The 16,043-nt window shown below is 40.3% G+C and overlaps 1 protein-coding gene across 4 annotated transcripts in view; it reads right to left on the bottom strand.

The window, feature by feature from the left end:
• UBR3 (ubiquitin protein ligase E3 component n-recognin 3) overlaps positions 1–16,043 on the bottom strand; it is a 217,159-nt gene that overhangs the window by 132,601 nt on the left and 68,515 nt on the right. For all 4 annotated transcript variants that reach the window (XM_039495547.1, XM_039495546.1, XM_039495549.1 and 1 more), the window contains exons 11-18: positions 11,989–12,075; positions 11,447–11,512; positions 10,938–11,027; positions 10,300–10,428; positions 10,150–10,202; positions 9,007–9,140; positions 6,758–6,843; positions 4,773–4,914 (exon numbers count right to left, since the gene is read on the bottom strand). In XM_039495547.1, the coding sequence (XP_039351481.1) occupies positions 4,773–4,914; positions 6,758–6,843; positions 9,007–9,140; positions 10,150–10,202; positions 10,300–10,428; positions 10,938–11,027; positions 11,447–11,512; positions 11,989–12,075 (787 nt within the window). The remainder of the gene's footprint in view (positions 1–4,772; positions 4,915–6,757; positions 6,844–9,006; positions 9,141–10,149; positions 10,203–10,299; positions 10,429–10,937; positions 11,028–11,446; positions 11,513–11,988; positions 12,076–16,043) is intronic.

Genomic DNA, 16,043 nt, shown 5'->3' on the forward strand with positions numbered 1-16,043 from the left:
AGTGCCCTAACCAGTGGGCTATAGAGTCAGTATCTGTCTCATTCTGGTTCAAATAATATTTTATTATTTAAATGAAGTTGAAGATTGCCAACAGGAGAGATTGAGAAAGACCCATCCCCGAAAAACCAAGTGGTTAGGGCATTCACATGAGATATGGGAGATGTATGTTCAAGTCCTTGCTCTGAATCAGACACTTCCACTTCTCAGGTCAGTGCCCCAAGCATTGGGTTATTAGCTATTCTGGGATATCCCTCTCTGGATTTTTGTGAAAAATTCTGAAACATCTCTGGTTCATCCTGTTGCAGAATGAGAAAAATGTTCAAATATCTCAAAAATGTTTGCAGGACGTGAGAACCGTTTCCCCACTGAGCTATATTCCCAATGTTTGGCAACTGCATTAAAGCTATATTAGTTTCCAGGCCAAAAACAAAACCCATGCAAGACTGGAAACCTTTATTCTGGAAAGTGGTGAATTGTAAGGGTCTATCTCTCTAGCTCAAAGAACAGTAAACGTGGTTTGCTTTTGTACCTAGCTGCACATCTTTCAAAATCAAGAGCCTATAAACCTATATAGATGTGCCTTCATAGTGGTGGATGCTATCTTTTGTGTAACCTTCAGTATAGCTTGGAGGAGTTTTCTTATTTACAGCAATCTAAATAACTTTACATGAGAGCTTTCAAAGTTGTTTTATCATACCCAGACACTAACAAATTCACGGATTTTGTTTTCTCCGAGCAAAGATTTCATGATGACCAGAAGAATCTAATTTTAGTCAAGCCTATGCTAAATAATTCCAACTTGGAGCACAGGTGCTAAAAAGTCTCTTTATATCTGCTCTCAGAACATCATAGTGACAGTTACAAAGAACCTCTATGCTCTCTCTAGTTGGATTTTACCAGAAACTGGTAACCTGGCCTGTATTCTCCACAAATTCCTGCTGACAAGATGTTCTGCTAGTTCTCAAGTGATTCCATTGGAAGGAGTTTTATTCCACCCTCACCCCACAACTCCCAGGCATTTCAGTTAATCATTCAATATAATGCCAAAATGCTTGTGGCTTTTCAGATTCCTTTGCTGCTTGTCTGCTGTGGGGCACGATGAAGTTGGTAGAACATGCTCATTCACCAACATCCCTCAATTGCTCTTCTCCTTTGATATCATCAGCTTCTGCTGCATTAAGTCCAATTTAGTCTGCAAGTCCTCAGGACAGGAAAAGAGAGGTTACTTTGTACGGTAACTTGAGTTCTTTGAGATGTGTGAACCTATGAGCACTCCAAGTCAGAATATTCATGCCCTTGATTGGATATTTTTGTCAGCAGTGTCCACAGATCTGCATCTGTGCCCTAGACAAACTCATCCCCCAAATGAGGATATATAGGAGGATCGACCACCACTCCAGTTTCTTCTCAACCACAAAAGTCCCAAGAGAGAGGCTCCCAGGCACAGAGGAAGGGGGGCAGGCCGCAGAGCACCCAGAGGAACACACATCTAAAAAAACTCAAGTTACTGTACAAGATGAGTAACCTCTCCTCCTTCTTTGAGTAGTGTCCCCATGGGTGCTACAAGTCAGGAGACTCCCTTCAGCATGGAGGAGGGTGTCAAAGAAGTGGATTTAGTACAGATCATAGGACAATGTCACCAAAAGCCACGTCAGCCACAAGAGAGTAATTCCAGTAAAACGCACATGGTGAAGACCAGGTGGCCACCCTGCAAATATCTGAGATGACAGTGAAGGGTGCAGGGGAAGCCCAGAAGAGCATAGTCCTGTCGAGGTAAAAGGCAAGAGCTTTTTTAATGCTCAGTGTATGGAGGCTCACTTCTTCCCTTGAAGAATAAGGCTTGGAGTAAAATACCAGGAGATGAATCTCTTAACCGGGAATTCAGAAGAGACTTTAAGAAGGAAGCAAGGGTGTGGATGCAGAGACACCTTATCATGGTAGACCACTGTATATAGTGGGTCCACCATCAACAGTCCAAGCTCCCCTATCATCCTGGCTGAAGGAACTATATACAGCAGTAAAGGAACAAATGGAGGAGGATATAACTCTCCATAGGTTCAAATGGGGGTATCCCTCACGGCACTGAGAACTAACATGAGGTTCCATGGTGGAGTTGGTTTCTTGGTTAGGGGGAAAGAGATTGAATAAGGCCTTTAATAAATCTTGCAGTGGTGGGATGAGCAAAGACTGAGAATCCTTCTATGGGAAGGTGAAAAGCTGTGATGGCAGCGAGGTTCAGGGAGTTCAGGGATAAGCATGGGGTCTTTAAATTCAGCAGGTAATCAAGGATGTGAGCCAAAGAGAATTTGAGAGGAAGTAAAGCTTCATGACAGGTTTCAGAGTAGCAGCCGTGTTAGTCTGTATCCGCAAAAAGAACAGGAGTACTTGTGGCACCTTAGAGACTAACAAATGTATTTCAGCATAAGCTTTCATGGACTACAGCTCACTTCTTCAGATGCATAGAATGGAACACACAGACAGAAGATATTTATACATACAGAGAACATGAAAAGGGGGAAGTACGCATACCAACTGTAAGAGTCCAATCAACTGAGATGAGCTATCATCAGCAGGAGAAAAAAAATCTTTGAAGTGATAATCGAGATGACCCATAGAAGGTGTGAGGAGAACTTAACATAGGGAAATAGATTCAATTAGTATAATGACCCAACCAGACTGTCACCTGAGAGTCTTTGAGAGAATGCAGAGACCTCTTAACAGCATCACTAAACAACTTTTGGCCTTCAAAAGGAAGCTATTCAACCAGATCTTGTACATCCTGTGGGAGGCCAAAAGACTGCAGCCAGGAATCTCAGAGCATGACTACTGCTGTAGCCATGGAACACGCAGCTGTGTCAATGGTATCAAGTGAGGCGTGGAGAGATGCCTTGGAAACTGTCTGACCCTCTATCATGAGGGCCTGAAATTGTTGTCTCCACTCCTGAGAAAGATGTTCAATAGAGAAGAAAATTTTGAATAGACTGCGAAGTCATACTTTGACATCAGGGCTTGATAACTGGCTACTCTGAGCTGTAAGAAAGCCAACATAGTTCCTCAGTTCATACAGCTCATAGTTCATACAGCTCAGAAAGTCCAATTGTTTTAGGTCCTGTTCAGAGGGTGTTGAACAGAACCAATGTTGCCAATTCTGTTCACTGGCACCACCTGCAAGTTGGGAATCAGACAGCAGGCACCCTAAGCCTCTGGGAGGGATGCACTACTTTTTGTTGGCTTATTTACACGTGGGTGAGAAGTGGTTGGAGTTGGCCACACTGTGCGTGTGCAGTAAAAGCAAAGCTTCACTGATGGGCAAGGCAAACTTGCCCTGAGGAGATGAAGGAAGGCTATCCAACATGGAATGTTGGGATTCCTGAATCTCATCTAATGGGACTTGTAAGTTGTGTGCCATCTTTTCTATGAGTTCTTGAAAGGCTCTGAAGTCATTGGGGTAAGATGGTGGGGGAGGCATGATATCTCCCTCATCGCTAGATGAGGCTTTGTGGGAAGGTGGTGTTTCTTCCTCTTCCACTGGTGTCCTGTCTGGAGGGATCTGAGGGCATCGGTTTATGTTCTTAATATGACCACCTCTTTTGTGATGGCACGGTCACCATAATTAACCCACAGATTCCAATAAGCCCAAACTCTCAGAAGACCAGAACGAAAAGGCTAATTCAGAAAAGTCTCCTTTATTATGAAAAATATTTTTAAAAGGATACCTCCAGGTATTAATTCTCCAGCATTTTCCTACAAAAAGTTACGGATTTCCTATTCCATATCTGGTAGATGAAAAATAAATGCTTTTGGTATTTAAGGTGTAATTTCTCCTTTTTACAGATGGGGAAACTGAGGAACAGAAATTAGATTTGCCAAAGGTCACCCAGCAGGCATGTGGCAGAACTGGGACTAGAACCCAAGTCTCCTAAATCCGAGTCCAGTGTTGCAGGTCTCACTTGCATCTGTTAGTCATTTTCAGTTAGCATTACAGTAGAACCTCTGTAAGTTATTCTAGTCACTACTGCAGTCACTGCAGATTGTTTTCGTGCAAATTCAGAAATTTCAATAAACAAACATAGAAGGATAATATATCATGCGCATTACAGTTGTCAAAATAAATGAACAATCTTTTAATATACTTTACAGTACTCCAGACAATATATTATATAATAGTTTGTCAAAGTAACAAAACCCACCTAGAGTACATGGCTATGAAATCTTCACTGAGGAGATACCAACATTTTTTGGTGTATGAATCAATGTATTCTGATCACTAACTGCAATTTAGCAAGATTCTTCTGTTTTTGATTTTAGCATTGGCTTGTGATGACACATGGCTAAGACCATGAATCTGTCACTGAGGTCACTGATTCTGTGATTTTACGAGCCCTCTGTGACTTCTTGAAAATTCCAATAATTCAGCCCTGGCCGGCGAGGTTCAGGTTCCGGCTTCACCCCCGCCAGCGGGATTTGGACTCCTCAGTAAATCCATGCTTTATTGTTTATTGCCAACATCCTGTGCATGACTTTTGATAAAAATACCCATGACAAAATCATAGCCTTACACATGGCTAATGCTTGCCTCATTAGGTCTTATGTTTGGACAACAAGCAACAATTCATTTTACATCCAAACTCATTTTATGTCCATCAGTGCTTACTATGCAAGAAAATGATGAAAAAGTCAAAACAAACAGCAGGGGTAAATAACTTATTTTTACCATGTAAAGCATCTCCCCAGTATGTAACTTTATTATAAAAAAATGTTAATTATTATACCTTTGGGTGTATACATTCCTTGTTGCATAGAACCTCCAGGTTCAAAAACGGGAGCTTTAAAATCAGCAACTGCTGACAACATTGATTCAAAGCTTAAACTTCCTGGAACAATGCCACTTTTGGGATTGGGGTTTTCTGGAATGTGATCTTTATGTTAAGAAAAACTATTGTTATCAAGGACTATTTAACAGCAGAAACATAGCATATCACTATTTACTTTTGTCTAATGTTTTAAGAGCTTCATTTAAGATGCTAAACTTTTGCAATGCTTTAATTTCACCACAAGAGGTCTGTGTACTACAGCAGTTCCATTGTAATCAAATTTGTATTGTACCATATCAACACTTTTTGGGTATAATTTTAATTCTGTACACTACTTGCTAGGGTGACCAGATGTCCCGATTTTATAGGGACAGTCCCGATTTTTGGGTCTTTTTCTTATATAGACAATCCCCCCCCATCCTGATTTTTCACACTTGCTGTCTGGTCACCCTACTACTTGTATTACTGCTCAAACTGCTATGGGCTTATTCAGGGATTATATACTAATGCACATCACTACAAATATTCTTGAACATGCTGTTAAACTTGTGCAGCTACCAATAAGGTGTGGTGGGTAGGATTGTTTAAACTTTCCAAAAATCTCTTCTCTCAATTAGCAATCTCTCTGTATAGAAACACTCTCATCCTCAGAAAGTAAGTCTTGAGAGTGAAAATGTCAAGCAAGCTCACTGATTGGCGATTATACATACATATGCACTCACGTGCACTTTTTGTTATTAAAAAAATATACATGCTTGTATCCATGTGATAAATAATGATCACTTGATTTCTAGTACTACTAGTAACATACATTATTTTGAGTTAGGGTTAAGCACAAACAAAGTAAGCAGATGACTGGGACCTACAGACCCTGAATGGGCTGGCTATATCTGATTTTCTGGAAGTGGTAACCTGCAGGGGAACAACTCATTTCCTGATCTCCCCTTCTGGCAGTCCCAAAAATCAGAAAGTCAGCCCTGCTTTAGCTATTTTAACTTTTGGCAAGCAATAGGATTTATAAAAATTTAAATAAGCCATTAGTGTTGAGTAAACAGGCAGCTCGGCTGACCCACAAACCAAGAGGCTCTTGCAGGAATGGAGGAAAAAGGGGGGTGGGTAAGAGAAACTTGGCATTGACTCTCAAAGAAAGGTTGGTGAAGTGCAAATACACAAACAAGGATATTCATGAATTAGTCTGGTTTTAAGTATTAATAGAAATACCCCTTCATGCTGAGGAGGGACATAAAAGTTGCTGATTTATGTTTTATGATTTATGTGCAGGGAAAGATGCGGGGGTGGACTGCTTGATGATAGAGGGAAAATTCAGGAAGGAGGAAAACTAGTGGGTTTAACTAAAAATATTAAAAACAATATTGTGTGTACAGCAATGGGGGATGGATGGGAAGATATAGATGGAAACAAACTAGGGAAAGAAAAAATAAAATAAAATGGAAAAAACAGATTGTGAAACTAGCATGATATGCACATATCATACCTAAGCACTCATAGTATTACCTTATTATTGTAAACTTCAACCTACTTTTCACCATTTCTGCCTTTAAATTATTGCTGTCACTTACTGCACTACGTTTACAACTGGACTGCAAGTTCTTTAAGGAAAGGATCACATCTATTTTACTTGGCTGCAAAGCACCTAGTACACTGTAAAAACATCTAAAATGTATTGCAAAGCCTCACGTGTATCATTTTCATATGAACAATTAAGGAAGACTAAAGTACTGAAGAAAATTTCATTGTGATCAATAGTACATCATAATCCAATGACATCTGCCCACAACTCCTAAAGTTTGAGGTTGTTACGAGCGAGCAATATTGATGGCATCGTGCACAAGCTTGATAATTCTGCACAACACAAATTTCTTGTACAGTACTAGTTACACAGAGAAATCAAAATAAATAAGTTAACAAGATTCCAAGGATATGAGATCCAGTAGTGAACTATGAGTCCTGTCGTTCATACAGAGCTGGGCTACCATCTCTGCTCTGAGGATCTCGTCATCTGTCATTCCTAGGACAATAAAAATAAAATTAAATACCCTGTACAAGTTGTAAGAGTAAAGAAAAAGAGGATACAGAGGCACACATGTATTCAGATCTCAGTAAGTTAAACACTAATTACAAATGTGAGACTCAACGGTTTGATATCCAAGTTAACACAGTTACATTGTTACAATTACAATTCAGATTTCTGGTTGATTCCCGAAGATGTCCACAAAAATTTACTAAACTATTCCTATTTTCTTATAAGAGTGCTCTGTGCATTTGGAAGTTGTGTAAAGTAACAGCTCACTGATATTTCTCAATACATATGCTGTTTTGAAAACAAACTATTGCACAGGAGACAACACTAAAGCATGTTTTCCAAAGACTGTGTTGTAAAGCACGGTAATAAACTAAGCTTAATAAAATACAATAGAATGCAAGTTTTAGCCAGGATTTTAAGTAATCTCTTAGGCCCAATACTGCAAACATTTATGCACACGCTTAACTTCAGGCACATGGGTAATAATCTTATGCGTAAGTATTTGCAGTACTGGAATTTTATTCATTTTTCTATGGCAATATCAAAGTAATTTTATTCTGTGTTAAATACGGTGTATTTTGAGGGGAGGGGCAGGGGGGAATATACCAAAACAAAATCACCTGGAAGGTTTCACAGATTCTATGTCCTTAGCTGAATGTTTGGAACTTATGCCACTGACGCAATATCAAATTAGCATACTGCAGATTTATTGCACCAACTAGCACATGTTCCTACGTCAGTAACATTAGAAATGCTGGAAAAGGTGATTACAAAGCTCAGTTCAGCTAGCTCTCAGTTCAGCATAATTCTGAATAAAGATCAGTGTCAATAACACTAAGATATATCTACAGGACTTTACCGGGGGTAAATCCCCCTCACTCACTCTGCAGGTATGGAAGGCCCAACGGACAGGATAACTGCAGTAGTAGTTGCATGGCTCATGTTTGGGCCAAGATGTAGGAAGCGCATGCAGAGAGACTGTATGCCAAAGCATGTGCTCTGAAAGGGCAATTTGTGCAAAGCTGCAGAAGCAATTTACAGAATGGGTAAGGCTAGTGGATCCAAAGCAAGAAGAGCAGCACCACTGCGGCCACAGGGATAGGCAACCTATGGCACGCGTGCCGAAGGCGGCACGCGAGCTGATTTTCAGAGGCACTCACACTGCCCAGGTCCTGTGGGGGACTCTGCATTTTAATTTAATTTTAAATTAAGCTTCTTAAACATTTTAAAAATCTTATTTAATTTACATACAACCATAGTTTAGTTATATATTATAGACTTATAGAAAGACACCTTCTAAAAATATTAAAATGTATTACTGGCACGCAAAACCTTAAATCAGAGTGAATAAATGAAGACTCGGCACACCACTTCGGAAAGGTTGCTGACCCCTGCTCTAAAGTTTTACCAGCTGCCAAGTTTTGCATGGCCAGGGGAGAAGGCTTGGTACAAGACCAGGATTTTAACCCAGGTTACTGGTAGGATACTTTCCTTTTCTGTTAATTTGTAACAGAAATGATGTAGAATGTTCACAAAGCTGAAAATATTGCCATTTGCTTCTTCACACATAATTTTTGAGGTGCCCAAGTGGGAAATGAGTTTTTCCTTTAATTCAAGCACTGACTGGATAATGTCCTATTCAATTTACTTGATACAAACAGCAGAAACCAAAGCATGTATATAAAAATAATAAAATACAATAAAATTTCAGTTAATAAGGAATGTCAAAGTTCAGACAGGGAAATAAGAAGCTCAATCATAAGAGATTATTACAAGTATGAGCTTTAGGATTTGCTCATTCAAACACTAGTATTGACATTTATGCTTCAATATACATCTCATGATCATATGTATAAAAAAAAATGCAGCTGTTTATTTCTCTCAAGGACAGGAATGGACTGGATTGCAATAAAGGAAAAGACACCCTGACCCTGTATTTTGGCTGTTTCTAGTTTTTAGGATGGTTAAAATGAAGCAACTGATGAAACTGAAACCAAATTATAAACAAAGAATGACCATTTGATTTTATTTAATAATTTTACTTATTCTGCTACAGGACAGCTATTAAATGCCAAAAAATTTAAAACCAAATACACATAAAATTCCACGTTACAGTAATATTTGTGACTAGACAGTTGTGATTCTTACCTAAATGTAAACGAAGACTTAACAGAATGACAAGAAATGTTAAGGCTCCTTCCAACATAGATCTCTCATGTTCTGAATCAAGAACTGTATTCTGATGCTGTGATGCCATTGTTAACAGATCTACCACCTTGAATCTACAGGACACAGAGTAAGGTTAGAGACTTCATTCTTTCGTATCAAGAGCCTGATGCTGAGAGGTGTGAAGTACCCGGGATTCCTACTTGAAGCACCATTCAGGCCCAGGCCCAAAAGGAGTACAAAATAAGTTGTATATAATCTAATTAGAAGCAAACCTTGAAGTGAAAGGCTTTTTATTTTCAGAAAGTATATCCTTATCTTCATTGTACTGTACTGATCCTATTCATACTTCATATTCAAATATGTGACATTTATATCAACTGAATACTTGAAAGTTGGTTAATTGGTATAGACATTTATGTCCTGCTTTTCTTCAGCCACGTCTATGCTACAGCAGCATAGCTACCATGTGGCAGCTGTGATCCTATAGTGTAAACATTGCCTATGTCAGCGGAAGGAGTTTTTCCGTCAATGTAGGAAATCCACTTCTCTGAGAGACGGTAGCCAGGTTGACAAAATAATTCTTCCATCAACCTAGCTGTGTCTAGAGAGGGGTTAGGTTGACTTAACTACTTTGCACAGGGTGTGACATCTTTCACAGCCCTAAGAGACAAAGCTAAGTTGATGTAAGTTTTAGGTGTAGACCAGGCCTTCTCCTGTAGAAGCAAGAAGACGTCTTGTGATCCTCACTGCTATTCATTCTCACCTTCAGTGTGGAAGTTCCAAATACTTACACACCAGAGTGTGCAACACTTCTAAAATTGGAAAGCTCAGGAGATTCAACTCTGGGGTTTCATAAACATATTGCATACATTGGAGTGTAAATCCAAAACCAGCCCTAAGTGAAAGGGAGGATGAATGAAACTGCCACAGTGGAACCCATCAGAGAAATTGTATTAATGGAAGTGTATTCCTCCAGCTGGGAAGGAAAAAAAAGAAAGTGCTGTGGTGCAAGAGGGATTCAGCAGGTCAAACACCTTTTCCCCCACAGTATATTTTAAATAGTCAGTTAGTGGCAGAATGCTATATAATGGTATTCATTTTATCCTTATGCTTTGACCTTACCTTTCAAAAACTGATGAAATAAAATAATCTGGATCAAGTCTAGAAGCACAGACCTGTAAAAACAAACATGTACATGGTACATCACTTTACTCATCAGTCATTAGCGTACTTATAAACATAGTACTTGGGTTCACAGAAACTATAACTTACCTGTAATAGGTAAATGTCAGGATCAATCATGGAGTTACAAAAATGAGACTGCACATAAGTCATTGCTTGTCCTTTAATTTGTAGACCATTCCTTACCCACATGTTACTATGGATTTCAGAAAGGCTTGCCTATTTTTAAAAGAAAAAAAATTAGCTGAAATAAACATTTTGCAAACAGTTCAAGGAAAAATCAGCTGTTCAGTTGTCTGTAGCCATACCATCAGCTGTGATCCCCCCGAATCCATGGAACTGGGGACCTCCTGCCGGCAAGCTGCCGAAGGCAGCCTGCCTGCCATGCTTGGAGCGGCAAAAAAGCTAGAGGCACCCTTGCCTAGGGTCATCGTATGATGTTAACATTATTTGAAAAAGTTGTTCTCTGTGATTCTAAGAAATACTTTTCTAAGTTTATTCTGACAAAATCACTGTAAAACTGTGCTTACCAGTGATAAACATTTCATATATTGCAAGAAGTTGTCACCTACGTTAATTTTTGTATTCCACAATTAATATGTTTTTCCCCTGCTGTTTAAGTATTTTAAAAAATGTCTAAACTATTTGGACAGGAAGAGGGAAAAAGAGATGGCCATCCTCTTTCGTATTCTGTACATTCAAACCAAAAAAGCAGCCTGGCACCATACCTGAATCTGAAGTGGGTGAATCATTAATTTCATCAACATCTCCTGATCAGGTAAAATAGAATCCAGATCTAGCTCTTGGCATTTGACAGCCTACAAACAAAATGGATTAAAAATTTTAATGAGAAAGTAAGGAAATGATTTTTTCATACTATAAACCAGGGGTCCCTGCCATGGCGCCCGCCGGGGCATCCATGTGCGCCTGCCTACTGGCCGCCAGACAAGCAGCTGCCGAAATGCCACTGAGAAGTGGCAATGTCAAGAAGTGCTACCACCGAAATCCCGCTGAATTTTCAGCGGCGAAGCCTCTTGATGACGCTTCTTCATGGCGGCATTTCGGCGGCGACACCTCTTGACGTTGCCACTTCACGGAAGCATTTCAGCGGCTGCTTGTCCGGCGTCCTCGGCAGCTAGTCGTCCGGCGCCTGCCCCACGGAAAAGGTTGGGGCCCACTGCTATAAACATACAACACCTTATTTTCTTATAGAATATGGTAACAAATGCACGCTTACCTTACTCAAAAACATAGCATAGTAACGATGTAGTGGCAAATGGAAAGTAACCTGGTTAGGAGCTGGCTGCAATGAAAACACAATGCATTTTACCATCAAAATACAAAAAAGTATAAGAATCACACAGACTATCATTTCACCTGGCATATCCACTGCTGATGGCTCTTTCCACTAGATATTGCTAATGTTACTAAATCTCTCCCCCTGCCAATACTTCATCTCCCTTTTCCCAAACCGTTCCAGTTGATCTCTCCTGCCTAGCCCCTGGAATCTTAGTCTGACCTCATTGTCTGAATACATGTTCACATTAATTAAATTGGGGACTCCAGCATTCTTAATTCACCGATATATCACATCATACCCATGAAATACAAAGGTTTTAACAAGAGTTGCATTGTTTTTAACATGGTAATCCATGTTACAGTATTTAAAAGAATAATATATTTATTATGTAGAGGAGAAAAAAAATTAACTTTTAAAGTATTTAAATTTAACAAGACATTTTCAACAACATTTTGTTTAATCATATAAAGGATGCAAACCTCATCTACAAAGTTGATAGCATCAAACCAGTCCTGAAGTGCTTCCAGGCAGTATCTAACAACATTTCTTGTGTACTCTTGTGTCTCCTGCAATAAGAAAAATTATTTGACATTGCACCACTGTACATTGTACCACACTATTAAAAAATAGTTTTGAGTAACAGTTTCATTAATACAATGGGGAAAATAGTTTGTTAACTAGTCTGATAGCTTAAGGATTTTTTTCTGTTCTTTTGTGTTCACAGTTTTAAAACAGGGCACAAATATGGAATTTGCACAGTGTTTCTCTTTTTATTTAAAAAAAGTTCTCTTTTCCAACACTGAAAATTAACATGTTTTAACAATTTACTGGTGGTTGACACTGTCCTTTTCTACACTGAGGCTTTTCCCAAATTCATCAATGGTAGGAGTGCTAGCATACAAGAGCCTAGAGTGTTTTTGCTATTGTGTTGTCCAGACCTGTTCTGAGCTGCCATGCTGGTGGTGCCCTCTATTACATTCAACCAAGTTTTATTTAAAATATCATTTTATTGTTTCAACCAATTTACCTAGTACTGAATTAAGTTCTCCAGGTCTATAATTCCTAGGACCATCCCCAACACCATTTTTTAAGAGACAGGTAAACATTTGCTACTCTCCAGTCCTTGGGTATAATAATAGCTGATTTAAATGTTTGTTCAGCCACTTGACTGAGTTCCTTTGACATTCTTACAAATAAGACTATTTGGTCTTGGTGACTTAATGTTGTTTAATTTAATTTGTTTGTTTTAGCACAGAAATAGGAACCTGTGCATACAAAGGAACCTTTCATGCACAGATTCTAAAAAAATTATGCATCCAATATCCTATTCAAACACTTCTACTGCAATGTCTTTATAGTTTAGTAAACTCAATGCAATAAAATCCAGTGCTCACCACTAGATTAACAAACATGAGTGTAATGATAATTAAAATATAGGAGTAATTTTGTTTCAGATTAACCATAAACTAATATCAATATACATAATGTTCTCACATTGAAATACAATTTAAATTTAGTTGCATCTCTCTAAATTAAGGCAAGATAGGCTATATACCTCAAGCAGTGGGGTCAGAAGCATGCAGGGAGTGAAAAAAAAGACTACTAGTTTTTGAAGTGCCAACTAGTTAACTGTAGTACAGTATTCTAAGGGCAATTTAGCCTCAAAAGAAAGATTTAATAAAAATATCTTAATATGGTTTACAATATGAAAATGCCTTTGCAATTGCTAATTTAAACTTTCGGAATATTTAGTTTACTCAAATAAGTCTTTTCAGTGCACATTTCAATCCAGACTTTACTGTCCTATGAACACCAACATAACTCCTCCTACTTATATTGGAAAGTAGTTTAAATTAGAAGATTGATATTTATTATTCATAATATATGATGATGAGGTGGAAATATAAAGTTTTTCATGTCTCAAGTATTCCTCTCAATTGAAGAATTCCATTTTCTGCTAGTCTATCATTGTTTGACACAATTGTGTGGTGTAATGCATGATGATGATTTTTCTCATCATCATGCAAGAGATTTAATCGCATATAGTTAATAATCCAGATCTCTGATTTGATAATTATGCACAAATATGTAGTTTTATTACTATCCCAAAATGTCTATTTTCAGGCACAAACAAGAAACAACCAATATCATAATCACATCACAGCAGACTTAATTTTCTCGTTTCCCAGCATTACAGTATAATCACCAGAGTTGTTCAGACACATGTATCAATCTATATCCCATTACATTTTAACCTCATTCCTATTACAGTCAGTGTAGTTTCAGTCTAGTCTCAGTTCTGGAGAATATAACTAAAGGTATGTCTACACAACGAAATTAGGTCAATTTAATAGAAGTTGATTTTTTAGAAATTGATTTGATACAGTCAATTGTGTGTGTCCCCACTAAGCGCATTAAGTCGGCGGTGTGCGTCCACAGTACCAAGGCTAGTGTCGACATTCGGAGCATTGCACTGTGGTAGCTATCCCACAGTCTCCGCCGCCAATTGGAATTCTGGGGTGAGCTCCCAATGCCTGATGGGGCAAAAACATTGTCTCAGGTTGTTCTGGGTACATGACATCAGGCCCCCCTCCCTCCATGAAAGCAACGGCAAAAAATCGTTTCTTGCCTTTTTCCTGGGTTACCCATGCAGACGACATACCACGGCAAGCATGGAACCTGCTCAGCTCACTGTCACCGTATGTCTCCTGGGTGCTGCTAGCAGACGCGGTACTGCAGTGCTACACAGCAGCATCCCCTTCCCTTGCGGACGGCAGACGGTGCAATACCACTGCTAACCGTCATCATCATCCCGTGGGTGCTCCTGCCCAACCTCGCTTAGGTTGGTTGGGGGCACCTGGGCAGACATGGGTGCTCCTGGCCGGCCTCAGCGAGGTCAGTTGGGCGTGCCTGGACAAAAATGGGAATGACTCCAGGTCATTCTCTTCTTTAAGTTTCGTCTAATGGAGATTCAGTCCTGCCTGGAATATCATGCCAGCTGGAGGCCTGGAATATCATGCCAGTCGGCAGCACTGCGCGGTCACACCTACCCCAGCCTACCCCTTGCTCCCATGGCTCATGAAGCCTGGACAGTAGTAAGGAGCAGTTCAACTATAGGCTGAGCAAGTGCATAATGGTGGTAGAATGTGCCTTTGGACGTTTAAAAGCTCGCTGACGCAGTTTACTGACTCGGTTAGATCTCAGCAAAACCAATATTCCGATCATTATTACTGCATGCTGTGTGCTCCACAATATCTGTGAGAGTAAGGGGGAGACGTTTATGACAGGGTGTGAGGCTGAGGCAAATCGCCTGGCCGCTGATTACGCGCAGCCAGACACCAGGGCGGTTAGAAGAGCACAGCAGGACGTGCTGTGCATCAGAGAAGCTTTGAAAACCGGTTTCATGACTGGCCAGGCTACGGTGTGAAAGTTCTGTTTGTTTCTCCTTGATGAAAACCTGCCCCCTTGGTTCACTCTACTTCCCTGGAAGCCAACCGCCCTCCCCTCCCACTTTGATCTCCACTTGCATAGGCAATAAAGTCATTGTTGTTTCAAATTCATGCCCGGGAGGGGTGGGGGAGGAGGGAAGCACAGGGGTGGGGTAGTTGTAGGGGCACCCCCTAGAATGGCATGCAGCTCATCATAGAAGCGGCATGTCTGGGGCTCTGACCCAGAGTGGCCGTTTGCCTCTCTGGTTCTTTGGTAGGCTTGCCTGAGCTTGGCTACAGTCGAAACTTCAAAGCGCTGCCGCGGGAGCGCTGCCGCAGCAGCGCTTTGAAGTGTGAGTGTGGCCACAGCGCCAGCACTGGGAGAGAGCTCTCCCAGCACTGCACGTCCTTCACCTCCCCTGGGGGATTAGCTTGCAGTGCTGGAAGCCGCGCTCCCAGCGCTGCGGCACTGTTTACACTGGCGCTTTACAGCACTGTAACTTGCAGTGCTCAGGGGGATGTTTTTTTTCACACCCCTGAGCGAGAAACTTGCAGCGCTGTAAAGCACTAGTACAGCCAAGGCCTAAGTTGAGAGTGCTGTCCAGAGCAGTCACAATGAAGCATTCTGGGATAGCCCCCGAAGGCCAATACCGTCGAATTGTGTCCACACTACCCCAAATTCAACCCAGCAGGGTCGATTTCAGCGCTAATCCCCTCATCGGAGAGGAGTACAGAAATCGATTTTAAGAGCCCTTTAAGTCGACAAAAATGGCTTCATCATGTGGACGGGTGCAGGGTTAAATCGATCCAATGCTGCTAAATTCGACCTAAACTCGTAGTGTAGACTAGGGCTAAGTAACATCAATCATATTTAAATAGGCACTTCAAAGGATTTATGAGAGTGCTGTTACAGAGTTATATCCTCAGCTCTAATAGGTACAGCCTGAGATGTCTGTTGCTTGCCCATGCTATCTTTGTTTTCACTAAAATAATGCTTCTTTCAGAGAAGCAAACAGTGGCTTTTCTACTCTTCCACAGAAACAAGTCTCCAATATCATCATCCTTTTCAAAGCTCCTGTGAAGACACTAAAATCAAACTGGGGGGT

Source organism: Mauremys reevesii, linkage group 11 (genome assembly GCF_016161935.1).
Source record: "Mauremys reevesii isolate NIE-2019 linkage group 11, ASM1616193v1, whole genome shotgun sequence".
NCBI classification, from domain to species: domain Eukaryota; kingdom Metazoa; phylum Chordata; order Testudines; family Geoemydidae; genus Mauremys; species Mauremys reevesii.